General features: G+C 43.3%; 1 protein-coding gene across 2 annotated transcripts in view; it reads right to left on the reverse strand.

Annotated features, from left to right (window-relative positions):
* Positions 1–556: 556 nt before the first annotated feature.
* Positions 557–27,274, reverse strand: part of afap1 (actin filament associated protein 1) — a 42,335-nt gene continuing 15,617 nt past the window's right edge. The window contains exons 4-17 of one of the 2 annotated variants that reach the window (XM_084003359.1): positions 16,509–16,617; positions 16,137–16,348; positions 15,812–15,991; positions 11,856–11,936; positions 10,909–10,984; positions 8,327–8,479; positions 7,481–7,692; positions 6,746–6,891; positions 6,493–6,607; positions 4,954–5,077; positions 3,401–3,565; positions 3,101–3,291; positions 2,849–3,013; positions 557–2,521 (exon numbers count right to left, since the gene is read on the reverse strand). In XM_084003359.1, coding sequence (XP_083859485.1) covers positions 2,495–2,521; positions 2,849–3,013; positions 3,101–3,291; positions 3,401–3,565; positions 4,954–5,077; positions 6,493–6,607; positions 6,746–6,891; positions 7,481–7,692; positions 8,327–8,479; positions 10,909–10,984; positions 11,856–11,936; positions 15,812–15,991; positions 16,137–16,348; positions 16,509–16,617 — 1,956 coding nt within the window. In that variant the 3' untranslated portion in view covers positions 557–2,494. Of the gene's footprint in view, positions 2,522–2,848; positions 3,014–3,100; positions 3,292–3,400; positions 3,566–4,953; positions 5,078–5,949; positions 6,259–6,492; positions 6,608–6,745; positions 6,892–7,480; positions 7,693–8,326; positions 8,480–10,908; positions 10,985–11,855; positions 11,937–15,811; positions 15,992–16,136; positions 16,349–16,508; positions 16,618–27,274 lie in introns of those variants that run through there. The other variant, XM_084003360.1, reaches the window with a different exon arrangement.

Here is a 27,274-nt window from a genome sequence, read left to right on the forward strand (position 1 = left end):
TTTTTTTTCAGATTTATTGCTATTTTTGTTGCGTTTCTTCTATGTTGTTTTAAGTTAAGCCACATAGAAAATATATATTTTCTGGTGCATCAGTTGCTGTCTGCTGCTGGGACAGTATTGTTTATGGTTCCTACATTGTGACAAATCAACAAAAAGAAGACAAAAACAAGAATAAAGGCCTTTTTTTTATATCATTGAATGAGACCCACTGTGAAATCAATGACTGATTATTTTCCCATTTCCATATCTCAGAAATATATGAGTAAATAATTCAAATTTAGAGTCATTTTTCCATTTTAAATTATATTACTTTAGTCCAACCGTCTTGTGGAAAAAACGTTGGATAAATTCCGCTCTACATTTAACAACATCGTGCCTTTCACATTCAGTACGTCTCTGAAGATACATTGTCTTCTCATTGCTGTTCAAGTAGTCTGTGAGTAATTAAAGGTTATTTGCTGTCGATATGAAAGTGTCCCAACGAGATCCCAATGTTTTCATGAACATTCAGAAGAACGGCACCAATAAAACACATTTCATCATTTGTCAGGAGGTTTATTTATTCATGTACAAGCATTTCTGTCACCGAGGTGGAGACTGTCTGAGATATACAACAGAGTAGAAAATGTATAAGGTGCAAAAAACAAACACTGATGCACGAGTCCACCCCCCCTCCCCCCTCCCCCCACAAACACAAAGCCAATATGTACAGCAGGTTCACATTTACTGACATCAGACATCTTGCTCAGTTATAAGCCACGCTGAGCCACAGGGAATCATAATGAACTAAATACTTGCAGATATAACTCCCCACACGTTAACATGCTGACTGAACAGGACGGGGATAGAAAACCTTTGCATGAGCGAGGAGCGGTCGGCGCCCATGTGCTGTCAACTTTCTGCGAGTGTAATGCCGCGTTCACGCCAAACGCAAGGTGAGACGACTGTAGAGTTTTCAACTGATTTAGTGACACGGCGTCATGCAAATTTCTCCCAGTTGCTTGAATCACCCGGTTCAAACTGCCGTATTGGCATGGACTTTGTGTGCAACCACAGCACGGCAAGGTTCACTTCACCTTTGGTATGAACACAGCATTACACAGCGTAAGCAGTGGAACATAAAACTATTAAAAAAGCACCATGAAAATGTGACATCGATAAGAGAGAGAGTGAGTGTGTGTGTGTGTGTGTGTACAGTCTGAAAATCGAAGTCACAGTCTTTAATTTAGCAGAACTCAGTAATCTGCGTTTACAACAAGTGCCTCTATTTCAGTCAGTGTAATGTTGATGGGTTTGGAATGTGCCTCGGAGGCATTTACACACACACACACACACACACACACACACACACACACACACACACACACACACACACACACACACACACACACACACACACACACACACACACACACACACACACACACACACACACACACACACACACACAGTCAGATCACAGGACTACAGTAAACCAGTGGCGTGATTAGAGGAGTCGGACCGAGGCTCTTGGATGGAGAACGTCAGACCTGTTTGCTCTTCTGAGCGCTAAAACACACCCAGCTGGAGTCCTGCTGCGGCCTAAGAAGCCGTCCACACTCGGAGACTATTTCAAGAAGCGGTGGCAGCAGCTTTCAGTGAGGGGATGGTGGTCATTCACAAGCTCAAAATGTTCTTGTATAACACTGGTTTTGTGCAGTCGATTCTGTCAAATCTGTGGCTACGAGCCAATTTATCAGTATATTTATTAGTCCAATAGTCATCATGTAAGTCGTATTCCGCTTACGCGGCGTGTAGAGCAACACATCCGTCTCACCGATGTCATTTCCTGTCAGCAACATGCGCAACAATGGCCTCTTAACGTTTCACTCGCCCCTGCAGATACAGAAAACATCACCATTCATCATGTTTTTTAAGATTTCTCCTTCTTGAAATTACCCTTAGAGAGGAGCTGCATTGATACTCAGCTGGTATCTCTTTACCAATATTATTGTTATTATAGTGATGCATATTGTTTGGTACACCCATGATGGCGTAGAAGGTGGGGTTCTTTGGAGCGCCACAAATTCAACAAAAAAGAACTTTAAATATATCAACATAAATAAACAAAGGGAAGCCAGTAATTCCTCTAAACATTTACAAATAAATACGTTTGACTTTTTTTTTTAAAACGCAAGCTGTCAATCTGCTGGAAAGGATTTGAAAGAAAAAGAAAGTAGAGCGGGAAACACAAGTTGCACAGTTAAGTACAGTAAGCATGCTGAATGTAAAACAGCTCAACAAGGTTGCCAGGTCTGTGTGTTGTGGTACTGACTGCTTACTAAAAAGCAGTCACTGGTTTTGTTCATGTGAATGCGATGCTTGTGCTCCTCAACACACTCTCTGACCGTAAGAACAGTTTTAAATAAATATATACACAATTTCTTAAAAAAAAAAAAAAAAAAAGGAAAAGGAAAAAGTGAAAGTAAGACGTTGATGTGAGGGATCGGGTGCTTTATGTGCCGGACTTCTGCTCCCATTCCTGCGAAACAAACACAGGAGACGCCAGGTTATCACCTCGATCAGTGTTCACAATAAATAAAATAATAAAACACCATGGGAAAATACATCGTTATTGTCACATTAGTGGCAACTTAAAAATGGAAATACTCAAGTCAAGTACAAGTACCTCAAAAGTGAACAAGAGCACAAAGTCCTTCACAGAACTAAAGTGTACCAGATGTATGCATTTAATCTGGGGGATCATGTTATCTAGAACCCCCTAGAGGGTCTGAGGTTCACCCGCTACAGTCTCATAAAACCCCGATATTAACACAAAGCAGCCCTAGTCTGCGTTGTGACCTCTGACCTTGGCCTTCCTGAGCACGTGTCCCCGGACTGCCGAGGGCTTCTGGCCACCCTGCCGGCGGAGCAGCGAGGCGCTGTTCACCGGCAAGGAGCAGGACTCCGTGTCGCTGGTGTCGCAGCTGGAGAAGGGAGAAGACTCCTGGGTCCGCCGCAGCATCGCCGGCGACTACACACACAACACAGTCAGTCAGTCGTTTCAAGGTCGCACAGATCACCTCTGAAATGAGCCACGACGCAGCACACGGGCTCTGACCTGGATTCCAGAGGAGCCAGCTTTCGGTTCGATGGTGAGGCCCAGGGTGACTCCACCGCTCAGGGCTTTCTTCAGGCTCTCCTTCACCTCCGTCATCTCCAGTTCCAGGTTCACCCGCTCCTCCTCCCTCTTCCTGCAGTCCTCCTCCACCTTCTTCAGCCGCTCCGACAGCGAGGCGTGTGAACGTTTGCCTGACGCAGGAGAAGAGGGGGATTTCTCTTTAGCCCTTTAACAAACTTCTACCTGGCTGGATGTTGAGTGGGGAGGACGGAGAGCAACACAAGCTCTCGTTAGTCCTACCAGCAGCAGCTTCCACCGCAGTGCGGAGGTCTTTCCTGTCCTTCTTCAGCTGGGTCAGATGGTTCCTGATCTCCTGCTTCTTCTTCATCAGCTCTTCCTCCTTGGCCTGCAGCCGCTTGGCATCGGCCTCCACGCGGTTCTTCCCGTACTTACACTGCTCTGCATCTGCAGAACAAAGAAAAATATCCTAAATATAGTGTACACTTCAGCTTGACCAAGGTTTCTGGGTGTCTAAAACATGTTTTGCTCCTCTTTACTCCAGTCTACTGTAGGTAACACACTGACTGACTTATGAATAAGTATCTCACGCAGTGCCATCAGGGGTCTTTATGGCTTATCTGACCACAAAGACGTTGTCTATCTGAAAATGAGACCAAAAAAGGAGAGCACAGCCTTTATTATCAGGACACTGGTACGACATGAAGCGCCCAGAAACCCATTGAACCCACAGCCTTGTCACCAGGCCACTCACTGGAAAAAACACCATCCAAGAGAAACCATCCAACATCTGTGTGTGTGTGTGTGAGAGAGAGAGAGCTCTGCTTATGATAAAATCACTCAATCAAACCGCCGCTGACATCTTCAAATTCAATCGGACACTGGAAATATGAGAATTGCTCTAAATCCAACATGACACATATTTCCATTGCGATGCTTGGAGGAGCGACGAGCAGCACGAGCGGTTACAAGCCGCCTCGTTCACACATTAGGCAGGAGAAATACTATTGTGAACCACATGGATTAACGTGGCCACATGTCACCGTCTCCCAACGATCTGGGCTCCTGCCGTCTGCCGGTGAGTTACCTCATCGCTGGCAGGAGGTTCAAGTCTGGCCCGCATGCGTCACGTGGATCGTCTTGAGGGTAGCATAGGTTTTTAACTTTTCTAGTTATTCACTCCCCCTTCCTCAACCCAAACTGTAATTTGGACATCCTGCATTTTCCAAATGGCTGTGGAGTTTTGCTAGAAAGCAATCAGCAGCGGTGAAGCTGGGACCGTGGAGCCAGACACACTGTCTGATCCTCACTTACAACACAGCTGACGAGGAAAGGTGCCCTCGTCTCACATTTTAATGATATTCCAATAAAGACTTTATACAATGAAATGCTTAATAGTGGGTGTTTTCCAAGACTGAAGGCTGAATTCCAAGGATGCTTCGTCATTGAACCGTTCCAGAATCCTTCAAATTCAACCGAGGACTGAGTCCTGATATTCAATCTAATATTAGATTAAGTGGAAAGACTAGATGGACCAAGACTGCTTTGATGAACTTTGCTTTGTTGGCTTTGAGGAGAACATATTAATTGTAAGTTAATGAATCCTAATCACCATTTATTACTATATATTTTGAATCTGTGTATGTGGTTTTGAGGAATGGAGTGTGACCTAGCCCTGTAGGATCTGACCTGGAAGGACCCATCCGACCTGGAATGATCCTTGACTTTGACAAACACCCAGCGTCCTACTTTTAACTGTATTATTATGATAAATTATTCTGATATCAACACTTTAATCCCTGATGAAAATAAAGTAAACTCTTGTTGCTACCTACCGGAGCCGTTGCGTTTCAGAGTAGCCGTCCCGTTGGTCCCGTTGACTCTCTTGGACTGGTTCTTTTGCTCTGCCTTCTGCTTGGATGCCGTCCCATTGGTCCCTGCTCCCTTCTTTCCCTTCAGCTGATTGGTGGAGTACAAGGAGGGAGACTTTTCAGATATGTCAACAAAGTTAAGCATACATGGATTTGTGTCAACAATTGTACTTTTTTGCACCTTAAATTACTTTAGTTTTGTGTTTGACTTGTAAACAAACATAGTATGTTTTTGGTAATTGATTCAATTTAAATCTTTATTTAGTTTCTTTAAAATATAAGATGGGTTCCTCAAGTTGCAATAATACTCGTTATTCTGTCTGAACTGTCAGAAAGTGAGACAGGTCTGCCTGAGGTACTTTGTGATGCCTTTAATCTGATCTGATTATAAAGTATTGCAGACGTTTTTCTTGCTCAGGAGGATACAGCAGAAAACAAAATGATCCTTCTCACCCAACAAGGATCTACAGTTAAAAACGCTCCTAACATCAAGCTTAACGTTGGATTTTGAGGCCGCACCTCGTTGGAAGAGACTCTCATAGCGGAGCGGTACTTTGTGGTCTCGGAGGTAATGTTAACGGCCCCTGGCCACGCCACACACAGCACACACATCAAAGAGGAGCTCCACACAACACGATGTGGTAACATGTGTGGCCGTGGAGGCAGGGTGGCACTTAGAGCGGGGCTGTAAAAATAGAAATTACACATCCAGCTGAAGCTCATTGGAAAGGAGGGAAAGGACGTATGCTATGTGGGACAACCACACACAAACAGTCCATTATACACACTCATACTGTACCTTTATACTATAAACTCAACACAAAGGAATAATATGATAATCTTTACATACATACATTCTATTTTAGTGCTGCCACCAGGATCAAAGCATACAGAGACACTAGGAAAACTGATTGTTAAATATAAATCATACATTTAGTAGTACACATGCAAAAACAGAGAGTTATAGACTGATTACTAGTCCAAGTGTAGAAGAGGAAAACAGTGAGAGTTAAGAGTGTTAGTCACCTGAGCAGGGGCTTTAGTTTTAGTTTTATCAGCAGTGAGGAACTTAGAAGACACTTTAGAAACGGGGGCTTTGTAGTGACTGGTAGAGGAAGAGGAAGTAGAAGAGGAGGAAGGCTTGGGAGGGCAGCGAGCGTCCAGCTTGGATGGAGGCATGTTCTCATAGAGGTCAGAGTTCTCATAGTGCACCTCCTCTTTCAGCAGACGCCCCCCTGTGCTGGGAGTGGAGTACTGCGCCTCCGGGTCCTTGGGTTTAGTATGCAAGCAAGCAAGCAGAGAGAAGAGAGGAGGAGAGGAGAGAAAGGGAGGAGTAGAGACATAATCAATAAACAGGAAAGAAGGAGCAGAAAGGGAGAGATGATAGCAGTTAAGCTGACAAAGTGAGTTGTAACTTTTTGTTTTCATGCTCCACGTTGACCGCTGCTGCGTCTTGAACTGCTTTAGTTCATCCGTTACGTACGAGCAGGTGTCGGTCCTTACCGTTCCGTTAATGGGCACGTCGTCATAGTGCAGAGCCATACCAGTGGGGCAGGCGTAGCCGTTGACTGGGTTGTCCAGGTACGGGTTAGGAGAGACAGCACGCTTACTGGTGAAACTGTCGGGAGAAAACATGGCAGTAATGGTCAAGTCTTTGGTTACAATAAGTGCTGTGTTTTCAGCATTAACGTCACATTTTAATCAACTTCAACAACAAAAAAGATAGAAATTATGAGAGAAAATGTGTGTGTCTCACCAGAAGGACTGCTTGGCCAGCTGGATGACATTGGCGGTGGTCTCGACATCAATGTAGTCGTAGTGCAGGGTGGCTGGGTCGGTGGTGGAGCCAGTCTCAGCCAATAAAATCCCCAACCAGCGACCCATCTCCTCAGAGGAGGAGGCCTGGAAAAAACGGTTAAAGTTGATGAAATCCATAGCTGCTGCTATTTCTTCTTTTAAATAAATCAGGACCTAAACTATCTTTCAGATAAGAGTTCAGTGTTTCTTTTTCATCATTAACTTTATATGATACATCGATCTAATTCCTCCATCTCAATGATGAATGATTGTAAACAAAGTGATAAAATTAGCTCTTTTGGCATTTTGAAGGAACGTTTTACATCCACCAAAGGCTCAGTAATGATAAGGTTTTACAGGGAAAAGGAATGTAAGCAAATGTCTAGCAGAAGGTAGCGTGCAGGCGATGTGAGGAAATGGAATCAAAACAAAGAGAACGGCAAACGGAGGAAGTTCATGTACACCAACAGCATCAAACGCACAGACACGAGTCGCTGGTGGGTGGAGGAGTTTTACCACATGAGAGGAACACCAAGAATAAGGAGGGAAGCATGACTAGCAGTAAGTGCTAGTGCTAGCGTGACTGTGCTTTAATGTGTCCTCTGGCATTTCTGCCTCACGTAATGGTTGACAGTGGAGTTCTGGTGGACGACCAACACGGGAACAAGAATCTAATCTGGAAAACGCAGCTCACCTCCAGCACGGCGACCTCCTGGCCGTTGCGAAGCAGGCGGAAGGCGAAGGGGTGCTTCTGATCGAGGCCGGGGCTGACCTCGCAGCCCCGCAGGGGCAGTGAGGCCACGTGGCTCTTCAGGTCATCGCAGTCCTTGTGGAGGAGCAGCTGCTTGTGTTTCAGGCGGCACCAGCGCTCCCTCCAACGGTTGTTGGACAAAACGTTCAGGTAGCCTGCCGAGCAAAGCAAAGAACGGTCAGTAAAGACATTGTCTGCCTGAGACTATGAGGTTCCAAACCACTTTTAGTTAGCAGGATGGGTGGTAATGCCAAGCTTAATTGTTCTCCACATCAGCGGGCACACTAGAAGATAAGAGTTAGCCCGGAAGCTCTGATTGGTGGGTCCACACGCCTTTCCTTTACAAATCATGGATGTTTTAGCCGTGGCGTTAACTTTCTATTTATAACAACACACTATAGACATCAAGGGAGGAAGACCCTACTGGTAAACTACTACTTTTGTTAAGTAGACTACTGGTCTACTTTGATTCAGAGTCGGTATCGTTGTGGGCAGCGTGGCAGTGAGAAATGCAGCACAGACTCTGATGCCTGGTGCTGGTTGGGAGCCTCTGCTTGTGGGTACACTCGCCAAGAATGCATTTGAGGAGAGACCGTCTGAAAGTGTGTACCATTATCCCCCCATTTATACAAGTAATTGCATCGAGACTTCAAAGGGTTCTCCAGTGTGGTTCGGCCCCGCCTTCGACTGAAGTCATCGGGGAACATGTAGAAACACTTTACCTTTAGATTCGGTTTGGATGACACACCGAGACCCTTCAGGATAATAACGTTAGCGTCTTTTTCTCACCACATGTGGGCACGTCTTCCTCTGCTGACGACGTCTGCTCATCCGTGGACGGCTTCTTCTTCCCCAGCCCGATGATTTTAGTGATCTTCTTCCCTGCTCCCTTCCCCACCGTCCCAGACTTCTGCTCCGACTTTGAGTTCTTCTTTCCTTTGCCTAAGAATAGAGAGAGTGTGAATTTAATTCATTACATAATACAAAGGGAAAATTAGTAAAACTTTAACTGCTCCACCATCATTATCTAAACATGGGAAATCACTGAGGGATGCTCCTTTATCTCAAGCTGTCTGCACTCAATTTCAGGTTTATTACAAAATACTAAAAGTATACAAACACACGTCACACACACAATGCAGGCAAGAGGTGGAAAACAGACACACAGATGGGAAAGCGATTCAAATCTTAAAAAAAAAAAAAAAAAAAAAAAAGTAATTATTATTATATTTCCCTTCAGGAGATGAGGAGGAGGAAAACGCCGATCAGGTAAATTTGATTCCAGTAAATCAGCTATTTTTGTTACCAGCCATGGAAAGAATGTGGCTGATTAAGCTGAAAAGAGAGTTTCAGCACTCGATGAGGGAACGACTGAAGCAGGACCAAGAGGTCGGTCCAAGAACGCAGTGGAGTTTATTATGTGTATTTCACTGACAAAATTGGTTGTGTTTACTGGGTGACAATAAAAGGTAGCAGAGATGTCTGACTGAGAGCCTTCAGGGACTGGAAATAGACTCACATAGGAATCACTTATATATATGGCTTTATTAGAAACTGCGATGTTATGATTTTCAATAACTTCGTAAAGACGCTCCCACTCTCTTTGAGGCTGTATTCATGCTATTGCAATGCACAGCACGCACCACCAGAGGTCAGTCTCAACTGGTTGAAACGTCCACTTAACTGAGAAAGATGGCGACTACGAAAGGTGGAGATAAAGGTTCAGCTACCAACTACAAGAGCAGCTTCTAGCCAAAGGATTTCATTCAACTGCCAGTCTGATATTATCAACAAATTTACAGACGTCGCATTAACTAAATATTATCCGTCATTGACTGATTTTTTTAACAATCATCATCATTTTGCCGGACCAGGGACCATGGAGTGCTTCCATGATCACCACGGCTCTAAGAGTGGTGCCGCTGCAGGATTTCCTCCCGGTGATGCAAGTGCTCGATGATGGGGAAATCCCATGGTCAGACAGTCTGGTGAGTCCAGTCTACAGTTTGGGTTCAGCCTCCAGAACACAATTAAAAACAGCCACGAGAAGTCGTCCGTCCAGGGCGGTTCAATAAAAATCATCCACCTGCTTTCGTGTGCGTCGACATGAAAAGTGACTCCACGGTGGATTTATTATTGAATAAAAAAAAATAACACACACACAGCTAGTGCTCATTCCAAAACTCAAACAACACCTTTTCTTTGGGGGGACTAGCCAATGGAACTTTTTACTTTTGACATCTGGGAGTGCACGTGTATACTGGGAGGGTGGGAATGACGCATGGACTTGCATACTGAGCGACGGCTCTATATAGTTCTACATATATAACAGGCCAGGAAGGTGAAGGCCGACCTCCCTGGAGAAGTAATTCATGGTTTTTACGTGATTAATTAAGCTCATCTGGTAGATACCACTTCTACATTCCCCATCGTTTTACAGCAATGACACAGCAACATGACACGTCCAAGTCCATGAATCACCGCTTTGTGCTGACTCCGAATTGGGAAATTAATTGCCAGAGGGAAATCTGTTTCAGGCATTACGTTGGAAAAAATAAGTGTTAAATTTTAGTTGACAATCCAAATAACTGAGCTGACAAGTAAAATGAAAATTCTCTCCCCCGGGGGAATATCGCCTGCTGAGCAAACCGACGGTAAATAATCAGAGACTATTTCACCCGTATCTCTTTGTGTTGGCGTCTGGTTCTGCAGGGGAAAACCATCTCTGTGTAAAAACCCATGTTAAATAAATCCAACAGCTGGAATATCTCAGGATTTAGAACTGGGTCCAAGTTCAAGAAACAACAATATTGATAATGTCCTGCTGCTCATGTAACTTTAATATTGTGCCTTACGGCTAAAACGAACGCTCTTTTTAAAACACAGCATGAAGTGATTGCAGTGTTTTATGATGGGAGTTTGCATATGTTCAAATATACAAATTTGACCACCTTCAGGTCCAGTTAGTAGCTCTGTCCGGAGCTTTCAGGTCTTTTAATGGCTGAGGAAGACTGTATACAGTTGAATGTTCTGAAAATCGTGATGATTGTAAGATGCAGCTGAATATGTGAAACTCCCTGATGATTAACATATTTCCTGTTGCCTCTATATAGCCCTTCATCCATTATTGCTCATTTTAACTCCCCATTTCTTCTTCTTCTTGATCTTAATTAACCAGAATTCATTGTTTCCCATGCACCAGAGAGGGGTTTTCCCAGTAAAGTCCACCACCAGACAGCTTGTGTTTACCACCAAAACTACAATGCTCCCATAAACTGGATGAAAGTGACTCATTCTGTTAGCAAACAGACGCTCATTTCCAAGAAAATGTTTTTTAGATTAAGTGGTTTAGTGCCGCTGTGGACTCCTACCTTGGTCCTTGCAGTCACTGTGTCCGTTCTCGTGAGTCACTTCAGCATCGGAGCCCGGTCTGTCACACGATGCCTTCTGGCAGGGAGATGGAAATGGATGCACAAGAAGGTACAAGAAAAAAACAAAGGTTGACAAAGGCAGTAACACACAGCTGTCTGACTTCATTGACATTGTTAAAAAAAGTTAAAAGCATCTGCATCGTGGTGGAGATGTAATAATAATGCTGGGTTTGTGTTTGCTGGGCCAAGCGGGGAGCAGTTTGTCATTAATGAGCCTCTGATGTAGCTCAGTTTCCATCACTAACACGTTTATATACAGGCACACATGCGGCGGGTACAGTACGTCTCCAGGGTTGCGTTACCTGCTTTTCCCGATGAAAACCAATCCTGCAGTGTTTTCCCTTCAGCTCCCTACATTTCCCCTCATGTGCCAAACAGAATAAATTCTTATTTGGCAAACTACCCGGTGTGATCGTGTTTAATTGTGCCAAGAAGTGAGTCCCTTAGGGGATGGAGGTTTATTTGCAAATGTTTGTCGACTACAATGAGACCCAATTAAGGCGTCATTGACACATGAGGAACACTCGATCCACTTATTCAAGAGTTTGGGCCCAGATGTACACTAGGATGCTCATAGGTGTGGACAGCATGGTCATGCTGGAATACATGGAGACATCCACATCGATCCTTGTGGCGATGTGGACACAGAAAGCATCATGTATTTCCTCGTGAGTGATGTGGCTTTCTCTTGGCCGAGAACATTTTGGCCTTTTGTTAAATGCTAAGGATAATTAGCCACAGCTGCTTTAGCTACAGCTACAAATAGCTTTATGTTTTATTTAGTGAATAAAAAAAGAAGAAACCAGCTATCGGGAACAAATCCTACAGAAATAATCATTCGTGGGAAACACAGCATATGATTACAGCACCTAACAGTGAGCAGTTACCTTTTCCAGTTCGGGTTTGTGCACTGGTGATCCACCTCTGTCCGAGTCTACAAACCCGTTAACACACACCTCTCGCATCACCTGGAAAACACAAGGCAACACCGCGTTAATTAATGAGGCTTCCATTCCCAAACAAACAGAAAGTCTGATCACCGGTCATGGAGTTCAATCTTTAAAAAGTTCAATCCATGGAAATAAAATAGGGGTAGAAGAGACATTCCTATTCAATCAACGTAGAGAGCCAGACAGACATCTGTCTCCAGAGCTGCTCCACTGAAGTGTGTTGACACCAGAACAACTAACACAAATTTAAATTGTCTTTTCCACAAGTCGAATGACAACTGAAAAACAGTTTAATGTCCATTCTACTCCTATTTAATTCCTATGGTTAGGTCCTAACTGTGACCAGAACACATGGGTGGATCCCCATTTAAAAAGATGAAAACATTTCCTCACACCATTACCACATAATTAAAGCAGCTCATTGGAAGATCTTGCCTGGAAAGCATGCCTAGAGCAATGCAGGCTATGTGCACGGTGAACTCCCTCCACTCTCACATCCCATGATGCTACTGGACGGCAGCCAAGGAATCATAAGGCGATACAGACCATGCAGAGTGACTGAAGGAGGCATGCATGTGGGGTGAGAGTTGCTGGAGGGTTTGGCGTGTCTGCTACACACATTAGACACCACAGACTTTTACAATGTCCATGGAATCCCTTATGCAATAAAAGGTCCAGCAGGGGTGAATGAGATCCGCAGGGCTCTGGATGGGGGCGCCAGTGTGCATTACCGTGACCTCGTTGGACTTCAGATCTGGCAACCCACCATCAGATCTGCCAGTCCCAGGCGTGTGGCGGTAATAGGGGTGTTTGTAGATGAGCAGCGGGAAATAAGATTTCAGTCGAACCGCTGTGTGCGCAAGTCGGCTAATGCACTCACACACACACACACACACACACACACACAGACACACACGTCTTCTCCACAAGCATTCTGAACCGTCTCTGGCCGCGCAGAGCTCCTCAGCTCATTGGTTTTGGCTTGGAGGGAGCATAATTGGGTTTCTTGGGGGAAATGACAGACTGTGGCTCCATGGGTTTGGCTCGGGGAGCAGCTCAGAGGCCAGAGAGTGGGACAGACTGCAACATCATGTCTATCTTCCACTGCAGGGCTAGGTTGCCAGACTGGGGATGCTACGTAGGTCTGATGATGTACTACAAATCAGAATTGAGGAGGTAGCGGGACTGTGGGTGCTGAAACACCATATTCAATATAAGAATATGCTGGTGATTGACAGTTACTGATGCATGCTTTAGGCATTACATATTCATGTCCTATGCTATAAAGTTAGCTTGAAGCCAACATACATGGAACTATTATAGTGAAGATCTACAAACTTCCCTCACATGACAGATCCTTTACTCATGTGACTGGATGTATTAGGGCTATTTTGTTGGAGGTCATTTTGACTATTTCCATAAAAATAATGAAAAATCATTCTCCATGCTCTGCTGGCTTGAGCCGCTTGCCTTTGGCTGCACTCGTCAAACACAATTGATGCGTGAAAATTGAAGGTCTTTCTTAAAGGTCTAGTGTGTGTGATTTAGTGGCATCGAGCAGCAAAGTTTGCTCCCTTTCCTGTTCTCTGGAGCCAGTGTTTGATGGGCTCATTGTAACACTGTGTTTTGTGCTGTATGTATTTTATTGTTGAAATCTTAAAGGACGAGAGACGGGCTATAAATGCTGTGGTTTGTGGCATTAATTAACGCTGTACACGTGTCAATATAACCACATTAAATAAATGCCATGATGGTGACATACACAGGATAGCCATGCACTGTCAGTTTGCAGTGATGCATTCTGGGTTGTCAAGGGGACGCCTGAAAGGAGACTCGAGCAGATAAGCCACGAAAACACAAACAGTGAACACGCAACTTACTTCCCCCCAAACTTAGTGCAGGAAAAAGACAAGAAAGGAGATGTTAGGAGGGAGGATATGGCATCAGAGGGAGACAAAGGAAGTCAGGTCATACTGTAGCAGAACAGCTTTAAGAGAATGGAGTAAGGACACAATATGGACATGGGTACTCCATAAACACATCATTAGCAGACGATGTCTGGGAGAATCATTACTGCAGGCTTTGGAAACCCTCAGGCTTCCCTTCCAACTTCTTTCTTCACTTCTGTCCATTACTTTCTCCTCATCTTGATTCCTCACCATCCATTTTATTCTCACTCTTTACTGGCTCAAAGCCTTAATTTAGTATGCTTAATTGTGCTAATTACTCATGGTAGTGTCCTAAAATAACACACTTATTTAATTGTATGTCTTAATTTTCTATTTGGACTTTATCATATATGATGACCAAAAATATCCTCCATGGATAAGTTCCAGAGAGAGAAAAATAAAAATAAAGAAAAGAAAAGAGATGAAAGAAAAAGTGAGGGGAATAAAGGATAAAGAAGTCAGTCATCCTGGGCCACAACACCCAAACAAAGCCACCGAATTTCACACTCTAACCCTGAATAACTGACTGCTATCATTTCAATTTGTTTCAGCCACGTGACTAAGACAAACGGTTTCTGCAAGCAACAATTAGTGAGGTCGTTACCAAAGTTTGGCTGCGACAGCGATTTGTATATTTTCGGGGCTCTGGTTGCGACCGCCTGCGGATACCTCGGCCCCAACCCGCTGACCTGCCTCAGCTAATCAATAAACATCATGCTGAACAAGTAATCTAATCAAGAAGGAAAACACAAACTGTTTAAATCTTTTTTTTTTCTTGAAAGCCATGAACAGGAAACGGTTGAAATGAGAAAAAGACAGTGAAAAGCACACCCTGCCAATAATAAGACTAGCGTTTCCATCAATAGACCGAGAGGCAAACTTGCTCTACAGTTTTGGTGAGTAATGAAAACAAGTACACGTCTGAAAGCTGTTTTTAGTGAATAGATGTTATTTCTAATTCTAAATATTTCAAACTTTGTCTTGTAGTGTGTTAAAACGGTTAATTCCAAGTCAAAGGTTCTGGTAACACCGCTCCTCGTCCAAAAGCCTTGTGGTAAAACTGCAACAAAGGAGGTGAGTTGGCAGAGACCAGCGAGCACAAACGATCACAAAAAGGCCATAGCCCCTTTGGGATGAGGATCTTAAAATAGCGTACAATGCATAGTCGAGGAAAAACAAAGACTTCCAGGAGATTGTCAAGAGGAGCAGAGGTGAGGAGGAAGAGGGGGATTTAGGGTTTCCTTTGAATCCAAAGACCAGATGAGGCCAGTCTTTTCTCCTGTGACTGAAACTGAAAGCCCCCAGAGGGGGCTCGAAAACAAATGGACACAGGGGTTGAAAAGCAAAAAGAGCAGCAGAGCCCATTTGATGTCGGGAGGGTTGGTTTGTTTTGCAGACTTGTCGAGCAGCCGGAGGGAAAGATCAGAGAGTTAAAGAGAAGACTGGGGTGAGAGAGGCAGAGGAAGAATGTGTGATAGACAGAGAGAGAGAGGGATCAGAGGAGGAGGACAAGACAAACATCTTCAGATCTTCTGTTCATAACAAACCACCTAGTCATACAACATCACCCAAAAACCCATCATAAAGTACAAGAATATTCTGAATACTAGCAGCTAAATGGTGACAGTGCATCCGAGAACATCCCAAATTAAACTCTACCCCCGTCTGAACTCTGCTAAAATGATCTATGGTGAGCACCACCGACGCTGGTGTAGAGAAAATTGCATCCTGTCCTGGAGGATTCATCCAGAATCACATGGTCTTCATCGAACAAATGTTGCTCAGTCGTCAAAAAAGTTGCTGCTGTATAGATTTTTAGTCGTATTATAGTTGTATTAAAGAGCACCTGTTACGTTGCCTTTCTGGTGCATGCTTGTATTTCAGGATACTGCCAGAACATTGGTAGTAAAAGTGTCAAATATGTGGTTTTGGGGATCGTGTTACCTTGAGCCACTCCTCAGCCTGCTCTTTGCTATGCACAGCTAGCACCAGCGCATCTGCCCCCTGGTGGACGATCCTCAATTCGTGCTTCTTCTTCTTGCCGTCTTTGGGAATGTGAGTGATGCTGCAGCCCGAAAGGGTTAGCTCCATCTGGGGAGTGTGGTCCTTGGAGGACTTGTAACACTGGAGGGAGAGGAAAGGGGCGGGGTTAAACCCAAACCTGGGCAACCTCGACTCCACACAGCATAAGAACTTTGATGTCACACATGCATAGGTATACATAGAGTGTATTTCTTACTATACTAACATGTACATGAGTGTCCCTTACCAGCAGTTTGTTATCTTTGATGACACAGAGGAGTTTGGTCCACTGGCCAAAACGCTTCTTACGCAAGAGGAATGCACATATGCGAGCGTCCTTCACCAGGTCCATGGACGCCTCTGCAGATGGCCACTGGTGACGCATCTTCTGGCCCTTCCCATCCTCCTCTTCCTCGTCGTACGACTCATAGGAGCTGCTCATGGCGTCCGAGTCATAGTCTGAGAGGCAGATGCAGAAGGCTGTCGTTTTTCATATACTGTCTTTTACTTTCAGACACAAAAACTTGAACTTTCTTTTCTTTTCAGCAGTTTGTCCATTAACTACTGTCTGTATGTATGTATATGAGTGATGCACATAGTAAATCAGTCTGTCACTCACTGGCAGTGATGTATTCAGGAGCCTTTCCAGGACTTAAAGGAACCGCCTCCTCATAGTAACCTTCTGGTAGAGAGGAGCTGGGCAGAGGAGGAGGGCCGTTGTTTGGAGGCTGCAGAGAGAACAGACGCTTCCACTGATTAGTGACACGTTAGATTACCAAGCATATCAAAAGAAAATGACAACATTTCACGAGCACAGAAATAAAAACCTTAGATCATATGCCCACAGGCTTGGTGAGCAGACACGGCCGTCAGGGTAGAGTGAGACACGACTGTGTTACAGTGAGTCAACATGATCAATACCAGGTCTCTGAAACTGAAACAGCTAAATGGAATCCAGCCATCATTCATTGCGTCATTTACAGCCGTATCAAGATGTCTTCTGTAGAAAAGGATGCAGTGTTTGTCATTGATTTTGTCCCAACAAAGATACGGTGTGATGGTTCTGATGTCAAATGAACATAAAATGATGCTTTTAAACGCTGCTTACGGGGAGTCCAGTAGAGTCTAGCATGGACCATAACAAGCACGTTTCTTTTGCAGCCTCATTCTAATGCGTGCAAACCAGCAGCAGACAACCTCAAAGTGGATGACATGTTGTAAAGCTGTGAAGAACTGACAGTATAAGTCTCCCTGAAAGGACCATGACTTCGCTGCGATGGCTGCAGACTTTTTTCCTCTTATGGAAAATCCCTTTGATTTCTTTTTTTTGATTTTATTGAATGGTCACATTGCTGATTTTCCACCGCCAGGCCGGTTACAAAACTCTCTGCGCTACGGGCCATTGGTTACCGCTGACCCAATCGGGCTGCAGTGGTGACAGCATCCGTTGCTGTAACAACGTGGAACATTCATCAAAAGGTTCTGCTGACGTGCGGCCTCGATGGCCGACTTCTTCTAAGTGCAGAAAGTATGTGTCATGTAGGAAAACCTGGACTGAGGGGGACCCATGCCACTGTCAAAGCAACTCTCACGAGATGGTGTGAGATCCAAGATGGCGGCCCCCACCGGCTAGACTATAAATCAAAGCAACCATCTCTCCCCAGACATTAAACATTGTTTTTTCTACTCCTTTTTTGTTCATATTTTCTTTCTCCTTTCAAAACCCAGACTACAACATAAGAGGAGCATCTGGAAGGATATATCAGCACGGGCTTCAACAGAATCTGCATCATGAACCAACAACACAGACGACACGAAAAAGGGCTTCAGTATTATTATGCTGAACTTCAGCGCCGCCAGCGCTCTCCTCCCTACCCTGAAAAGAAAAAAAACATCTCCGGAAGAGGAAAGGCAGAGAAGTGGACAGAACAAAAGCAGTCAGACTCGCCTGTCGAACAGCGAGGCACAATAACCGGTTTGAGAAGTGAATGTGAAAGTACACTTGAGGATTTGTTGATACGAGGTCTGCAGCTTCATCTCAGTGACTTCCTTTCGAAGACTTTTAAGCAACAATGCCATTAATAATGGTGCAGCAGGCGGTTGTTTGGTTAAGCATTTTTCCCCTGCGTGCACTGCAGTGGGATAGATTGCATTACACTTCAGAGAACGTGACCCAATTGCTCTGCTATTTAATGACTCAATGCTTCGAGGCACTGGGGTGAGGAGAGTGTGTCTGCATATAAACACACGGTCTGATGGGAGTTCACCGGAGTCACGATGCATACCACCCCTCTGCTCGCCATAAACACAAACTGCACAACAGTTTCTCTGCAGTCTACCTCAACTGCCCCACAGATTCACTAATATCTATACGTTTTTCCTTAAATCTGTTTTTATGAATGCTCCTAAGGAAAGACGTGTTCTTAAACCACCGAAATGTTCATACCTGCGTTCTTGTAATTAAGAATCCCACTGTCCTCGTAAATTGAAGGCGTGAGCCAGCTGATTGTAATTAGCAGGTAACCTCTCTGCCAAACTCCACATAAGGCCATGAGACGGCAGTGCACGCACAGAAACGCCCAAGAGTGAGGATCCAAGTGAACATGTTCGTCAGGGGGTCAAAGTAAGAACTACGGGCTGATGAAATTATATTATTATATATATTCATGGGCGGTCTGGCAAAGATCAGGTGAGATGAGGTTAGAACTATCCTTGTGGGGAACCTTGGCACAAATATACTGAAAATACTGAAGATAACAATGATAAATGATGAACCGAATATTTTAGCGTTTAGAACATTATTTCCAATGCAAAGCAGACACAGCCTCAGGCAGCTCATTTCCCCCAAGGGTTATCATTTAAGTTCCACTAACATTTTGACCCCATAAACACTGAACTCTTTGCCAAGAGGCAAATGCACAAGTGACTTGAAACGAATGAGGCGAACAATCACGTGAGTTGAAATATTTAAACTCACCCAGAGAGAGACCAAACTGTATAGAAATGTATGTGTCTATGGTACAAACACAAGTGTTGAAGGAGCAGCTACCATATTATCATAGCCGAGCATCCATCAATCCAAACTCCATTCAGAAAACAAGCATTTTAAAAGTTGGTTCCATTCAACATGCAGACATGGAACAGTTTATATACGACTTGTATCTCATGAATAATTCGTCAAAGTTTCACAAATAAGTGAAAGAAAAGAAGAACTTAACACTTAAAGTGTAAAAAACATTGCGAACTGCGACTCATTCATATTATTTCATACTTCCAACCCACTTAAAGCAATTACATTAAGAGTTTCAAGGAGGTTTTTCATGTGCCGTCATGGTCTGCATGCTGTTCCTCCCTGACAAGAATACATTTCTAGCGCTGCCACAGCAGCATGAGCAGGTCATGTGCATAGATGCATGTCAGAAATGTTAAAATTCCACAGTCATAATGTGTAATTAGGTAGTGGTAAACGAGTCCTGACCTTGGTTTGGACTACTTTGAGTGGGAGGTATGTCTGCTGCTCCTGCCCTGAAACTCACATCCAAACATTTATGCCAAGTATCAATTTTTTGCCCCGCGTAGGAGGACTGGACCTGAATAAATGTTTCTGCCATGGTGCCAACGGGATGATGGAAAGGATAAACTGAGCTGACACGGGAAAGCCACTCCCTTAGGAAAGGCTTTGGAAAGAGAAAGAATTGTATTTTCAATGATTCTTGGCAAATAACCCAATGTGGAAGCACATGTTTCCAGCTGCTGCCAATCCTAACAGATTTTTTACGTTTTTATTTGACGGCTAACACCGACCAAACAAACCAGTTTGACCCCTAACTGGTCAGTATTACATGGGTGATATCTTTAAAATATGATTTATTTGTAATATTGAAGGTCAACAAAAGGCAGGATACCTCACTTTGGTTAGACCCGATTACATAAGAGATACTTTGTGTTTAAGGGTCATAGACAACTTTAGGTGGCTAGCAAGCTTTATGAACCCTCCAAATAAGGACATGCTTTAACATTTATTTATCCTGAGGGTTTTTTTTTTGCTGAGGCCTTTGCTCTTTTCCAGCAGCACCCTGCTTCACACTTCCACATATTCACATCTGGGAGCGACACAGTGCAACCTCAGTCTTCTAACGGTGCAACTGGAGGTTAAGTCTCATGCTCAAGGTCACTCGGCGGGAGTGCCATTTAAGCACTTTATCCAAGAGTATGATCCTTGTCAAACCATTAGATTGGGACATGTGGACAGATAGCCGTGCCTCCATACATTCTTCAAAGCTTAAGCATGAGGTCAAGCTAAGGCAATGATTTATAAATTGATTCCAGACTGAAGGAGAAGATGAAAGCACTAAGAGGATGCAGTATGCACGTGTGGATGTGAGTTTCCCTGGTATATTCTGGCCACTTGTTTATCTCACAATAGAGCAAAAGAGTCTGTTTGTCTGTATGTCTGCATATCTCAAGCTCTACTGTTTAACCTCAGGGCGTCGACTGACCTAAACCGGTGTTTTAGAACAGACATGGCGCTAGCTAATTAAAAAAAAATGTATTTGTACAAGTTAGTTTTTACCCTGTTTGTATGTAAAACAAAAAAATAAGCCATCTAATGGGGGAAAAAGCCATTACGTGATGTCTGCTGTTCATATACACAGACATTTAGACGTGCCAGCACACTCTTTTGTTTATAAATCTGGGTTATCAGCTGGAATACTGGAATAACAAACCACAGCATACATTATAGTGGTTGCAACGGTGGCGGCTGTCCAGCAGCAGCACTGAGAGCTTCATTGTGTGAGAAAGGAACTCAATCCAGGCGTCATCTGATTAGCGTACACCCTTTACACAAGGCCCCCCCCTTTCACATACTACAGCTGACATACAAGCATACAGTCAAAAACATACAAACAGACAGTGTTCGAGTGGGAACAAACCAGACCACACACACATGAAATACATATAAAAGAAATCCCCTCTCTGTAGGACTTAAGGCCCAAAATCAAGAACCTGCCAACTCTGTGATACACATAAGTGTTCCACCTCTCTGTTTATACATGAACCACCCGTGCTAGTGTTACATTTGACCAAACAAAACCGTTCTCACAACTCTCCTCTTTGCTCCGTCTCCTTCCTGCCTCAGGTTGGCACATTAACGGCCTTTTGTGTGTGGATTTTTTGCGGGGCAGGTGCTGTTACTGGCGGATACGCCAGCCTACTGGCTTGCGCTGAAAAAATAACTGGAGGGCGAGATTGGGTTGGGTGTTTCCTGCATTTCTCTCACCTCACAATGAGATGTAAATACGGGTCAAAAAAGGAGCTGGTTGTCACGGAAAAGCTTTGGAAGTGAAGCAGGTCCATATCTGGAATGGAACCAGTTTATTGGACTAGAATGAGTGACATTGATTGATTAAGTTTACATACACCAAATATTCAGATTTGTACCCTTATTGCAAAAAAGACAATATACCAATAATCATTTCACAAAGACATAGAATGATATGCCATTTTCAGTGAAAGCTAGTGGTGATGGGCAACTCTCTGTATTAGTTCTCTACCAGACTGAGGAAGTAGCTACAGTTTTCCATCAGTGCTTTATTAAGTCACTGTGATCACATCATATGTCAGGAAAAAAAAAAAAAAAAAAAAAAAAGAGTCTTGGCATTGTAAAAAGCCTTCAAAAGCACTTGAGTGGGGGGAAAAGTTGTGAAATAGGTTTTCCATTCGTGGCCCACTTTCTCAGCAGGGACTTTTTCCAAAGAGTGTTAGCATAAGTAGGCTGGAACGGTTCAGGATCAACCGTGCGGTGGGCATGTTTCACTTAGTAAAGTCCCACTGCTCACCGCAGTTAAGACTTAATCAATCTTCATCGCCACTTATTTGGTTTCCCTGGTGTCAATATATGATGCGTTTCAATGTGATCTGTTTAACGACCTCGTTTCCTGTTTCTAATTTCACATAAAGTTGATGTCACTGAATGGTCCGCTGCGGTTGACCAGGACCCCACTGAGGTATATAAAGTAAAACACGAAAAGAGATTCATCAGCACCAAGCGGAGACCGCAACACGCAACAAAATCCCAACGGCATTCCTGAAGAAAAAGCCAACCGTTGCTGTGTATACAATCTGCAGTGACACATTTATTTGTTGCAATGTGTTTCCCTTTTCAAGCTAGAAAACATTTAGTTTGGCAAAACACAGCAGGGCTACATTCAGTCCAAATACAAAGTCTCGTAAAATGGTGTAAGACGACAGATCACTAGTGATACCCAACAATACGTGGCTACATGAACACAAAGCTTGAGACATATTTATCTGTGAAAGGCCTCGGGGCGGAGGAGGTTGTGTGATTCACAACGAGAAGGGAAAGGAAATTAATTCCAAATCGGAGCCAGACATGCTACGCAACCTGGCTGGTGTGTATACAGTATATCATACCAACACACTTCGGTACACTGGTGAACTTGCCGAGCGAGGGAGGGTCTGTTTGATGAGGGAGGAGAGGAGGAAAGGGTGTGGGGGGGGGTGGCACCGCTCTCCAACATCAACACAGATGGAAAGCATTTGTGTCTCAGGACTGGACCACATTCTCCTCGAGCAAAACTGGGGTGGAGCCTCACACAGCCCATAGGATGCAACTGATGATGTGACTGGAATACTTGCTGTTAAAAACTACAAACATTTGCTGGATGCAGCCTCTTAAAATTGAGGATTTGCTTCTTTTCTCAGGGATCATTACTTTGGTCAGTTTTCATTCTTTTCTGACATTTTATAAACTGTAATTTAAAATACAAATTAGAAATGAGAATAACCATTAGCTGTCAGGTGCTGAAATGAAAATGCCCTTTAAACCATTTTAGATCATATCCACGTATCCCATCATATCTTTATTGTGCACCGATTTACGTGCTGTAAAAATTAACCCCCAAAATCACGTTCTTCCTACTTTTGTATAAAAATCCAATCTATTTTTATTCCTGGAAAGCAAAATATGACGCATGCTAACATCTAATTTTAACCAATAATATTATGACATTCATCCATCAGTTAATCTGCCACTGTGGCGCAGCACAGAGCTGGAAAAGGTTGTGAGATCAAATCAAATTACTTGCCAGGAACCGCTCGCCGGATGCACAGTTCCGCTCTGAGCTGGTGTCTTTATCAGCAGAACTCCATTCAAAAAACAAGGAAAATAACAAGGCGGCTCTAATCACAGACCAAAAGTGCTGTTAAAATTAGACTCACCATCTTTTCTGAATCTGTCATGTACATTTTTAATTAATACAGTTCTATTATTCCATTACTTCTCCTGACGTTTCATATTTTTGATGTTTTAGCATCAGTAAGATGGTTAGGCAGGCTATCGTACCAAAGTAGATTTCCGTATTGTCACAATACTACAATGTTCATCATTTAGCGTGACGTATGAAAACCACAGAAAAAAAAAATCACCATATTTGCCAACGACTAATCAATTATAGATGCAGTGACGCAGCTCCGTTCCCCATCTGGATGTCAATTTGTTTGCTTCAGTGCAGCTTAATGGAAACACACATAATTTATAGTTTATTTTTCCGGACGATCATTCAAACTACTTGACAGCTGCGTGGAAAGCGTTCATGAGGCTGAGTGCAGTGAGCTCGTTGATGACAGGGATGCATTTCATGCCAGCGATAAAAGAGCAATATTAGTGCGGCATAAATTTTGGTTATGAAGAGAAAGAGATGATCCTAGTCCTACAAGACTTCAGTGGGACTCCAGGGGGACTTTATCACACTTACTGATCATTCTGATGTAATTAGAGCCAGACCCAAGTGAGTGTGTGTGTGTGTGTGTGTGTGTGTTCAAGCCTGGCACATTGTAGAACAGAGCAGTGGTCCTCTTTCTGAGATCACTCCAGTGATTTATGAGGTGAGGGGTGTGGAGAGGATCCTGCTTCTCTGCGAGTGTATACAGTATGTGTGTCTGAGCAAAACCACCAGTCTTGGCTAATCCTGCAGACACACGCTCACACAGCTAGAAACCAGCCTGGTCATTTTCACTGGTGTCCTGAGGATCAGCATCCTTATCGTTTAACATCCATCATTATCATCTTATCGTGTAGAAGTATGCGTCAGCATGGGAAACAGACGGAAAGGGTGTCTTTTACTGGAGCTAGAAGCTACAAACATCACACTCAACGGATGGTTTATCTACTTATCTTAGTTTATATTAGAGATGCACCAATCAATAGGCTAACCAGTCGAACACAGTGGCACAGACAGTAACGTCACAGATTGTGTCGTCGTGTGGAAATTGGCAGCATGAGTGAAGACGACGTGAAGCTTGAAAATATTTGCAACAACCGCAAATCCAAAATAAGCCAAGTTTTGACAAAAACAAGGTCCTGTGTATGGGTGGGTGTTTGGAGAAAATGTGTCACGATTTCAGATGACCTGACACTGAAACAGGGAAACACACTGGTTGTGTCCAAAATCACTCAATCACTCCTCCCTACTTATTAACTAGGGAGGAATACGTAGAGGAGTATATAGTGACCTAATCAGTAAAACACTTTGGGACTCAACGTGGTCACTTCAACGGTGGTTGGTGGACCATGCATAATAAATACCGACATAATTGTATATTAAAAAATACATATTGTTGCCTCTGCTCTGCTGTGCGTGAATTTCAGTTCCCCTGATAAGCAGTGATGCAGCGTATATGTCTAGGGCTTTTATTGTGAAAGGTAAGAAAGGAGCTGTAAACACTGTCATCACTATGGAGCCAATAAGCATATTTTCCCAAATTAATAAATAAATGCAATGAATTGTGGGATACTTTGAGTCCACTATGCAGGGTATAATAACTCTTACATTCAAACAGCACTATAACTACAAACTCGTCCGCTATAAAACTACAATATAAATTTCCCTCTGCGTTTGGTGTCATGACAAGTTTACATGTGGTGGCTGCTTTTTCTAACACAGCAGCAATAAAGCAACATGTTTCTGCGTGGACAGCAGCTTCAAGTCTGTGACAAACTGCGCAACAATTACACACAATGGAGGTCCTTATAATTTGATGACTTCCTCTTTTGCGTTAAAAACTCAATCAGAACACTAGAAACGCCATTCTATCCATTCGACTTTATGTTTGAGTAATTTACGGTTGGCAATAAAACTCTCAGTGTCAAACATTTGCATTATAAATCCCCAAGAGTACTCTAAACTAATTACTCCTTATATAACAGTGAGTAATCAAAATGGCTGCCACAGGATTCTGGGGTTGAGCATTGATGTAGCTTCTAAAGCCGCAGGCTCTCAGTGTTGGTTTGGCTCGGCACCGAGCCTTGACGGGTCACAGACAGACCGTGGCCAGCCGCCGTCTCTTCCTCCTCCATACTCCTCCATTCTTCCACCAGACCTCTCTTCTCCATTTACTGCACTCGGAATAAGTCGTGCTAAAATATGACATTCGGCTAATGAACTGCATCTGACACGTTAAAACCTGACTAAACAGGGTTTTGTGTGCACTTCATCTTGTTCCTTTGTTTCTTTGACTCCCTTCTCTTGTGCAGTCTCCTCCCCTCTCTCTCTTCCTGTTACCCATTTATCTCATTGTTCATTCCTGCAGGCTGAAATTTATACAACTTTAAGGAATGGAGAGTGGAGAGAGAGAGGGAGAGAGCAGAAGGGACTTTTTCTTCGCTCTGCCTTGACAGCTTATCCAGAGATCAGTGTGGAAATGTGATGAATGGTCCAAAATCTGAGGATATTCAATTAAATATAATAATCTTTTAAAAAATGCGGTAAATCATCAGATTGGAGACGCTGAAGTCACATAACGTGCAATTTTTTTTTTGTTCAAAAAAGTTATTAATAGATCATAATGTCTGCCAGGAGGATCATGAGTCAATGCATCCGTGAGTGTGCACCTCCGAGTCTGTCCAGGGTTATACTTGCATTTTGCTTCAGTGAACTGCATAATATTTTGGGTGGCCAGTTATGGCTGCATGTCCAAGGACCTCTTGTGGTTGCATTGACTCATACTTTCTCCAAACAGCTTTTATTGCCTGTTTTATATTGACCGTCTACTGACTCCTCACTCACTACTCAATACTAGCTAGCCTGTAGGAGTCGCTAGTGATACCACAGCTCATTCAATCTCTGACAAAGATCTGCCAAAATAAAATAGAATAATTAGATGTATTATTTATATCAGAAATGATTTGATAAAAAAAGAAAAAAAGCATTAGTAATAAGTATTTGACCACAGCTATTTGTTTTCTACACTCATTTCAGGGGTCACACTTTGCTGCAAAAGACCAAGAGATGATCTCTGAAATCAAAAAAGTTGATGTTGGGTTGAGATTATTTTATTACACTTCAATGGTAATAAAAAGAAAATACCATTCCAATCCATCATAGGATGCATTTTAACTTTCACTTTTTGTTTAAGTTTTGCTTTGAAACTACCAACGTTGCTACAAAAGTGGAGGGACATCACTCCTCCTCACTCCTCCTCACTCCCCCTCACTCCTCCTCACTCCCCCTCTCTCGTCTAGCTTTCCGGGAAAACCTGGGCTGTGATTTCCAGACACACACTGGGGTCACCGGAGGAGGCTGTGGACTGCTTCTAATTACAAACTGCACTGTAAGGCCTTGTGTGTGTGTGTGTGTGTGTGTGTGTGTGTGTGTGTGTGTGTGTGTGTGTGAGACAGCATGTAGAACAAGGTGTTGTGGCTTATTGTTATGGTGAGAAGGCTTTGCGAACCATCACAACCACCTGCTTTTTATCAGAGGCATCTCCTCCAACACTAAACGCACGCACAACATGCTATATTCTATATATACATATATATATATATATATATATATATATATATATATGCTAGGCACTGTTTGAGAGAGGAAAACACATTGACTAGCGTTCCTACTGCTTAACAAGAGACTATAAAAGCACATTTATCCCACATCTCACTGAATTCCAAAATGTGACATTTATGTGACTATAAAAGCCCAGAGGTGTGTTTTCAATTTGACCTTTGACCGGATGCTGGGTAATGAATCTCAACACCTTTATGGTATTGATCAGAACATGCTTGCACTACCAAGTAGAAAGTGCCAAGTACCAAAAGCTAGCATGGAATGCCTGCTAAATTAGTTAAAAAAAACAGATATAAAGTAGTCAATAACAAGCTATGCATAATTGTTTGATCCTTATTGAATTGTACCAGGAATTATACATATGACATTTGTCAATTTAAAAGATAACTTGCACGTCAACAAAGTTTAATTTTGACTTGTTGTAACTGTTGAAGTATAAGACTGTGAAAATAGACGACACACCCAAAAGTAGCAGCTCTCTCTGAAGCTATGATTGCACTGAACACTGCATCACATGACC

The sequence above is a fragment of the Eutrigla gurnardus genome (genome assembly GCF_963514095.1).
Source record: "Eutrigla gurnardus genome assembly, chromosome: 23".
NCBI classification, from domain to species: domain Eukaryota; kingdom Metazoa; phylum Chordata; class Actinopteri; order Perciformes; family Triglidae; genus Eutrigla; species Eutrigla gurnardus.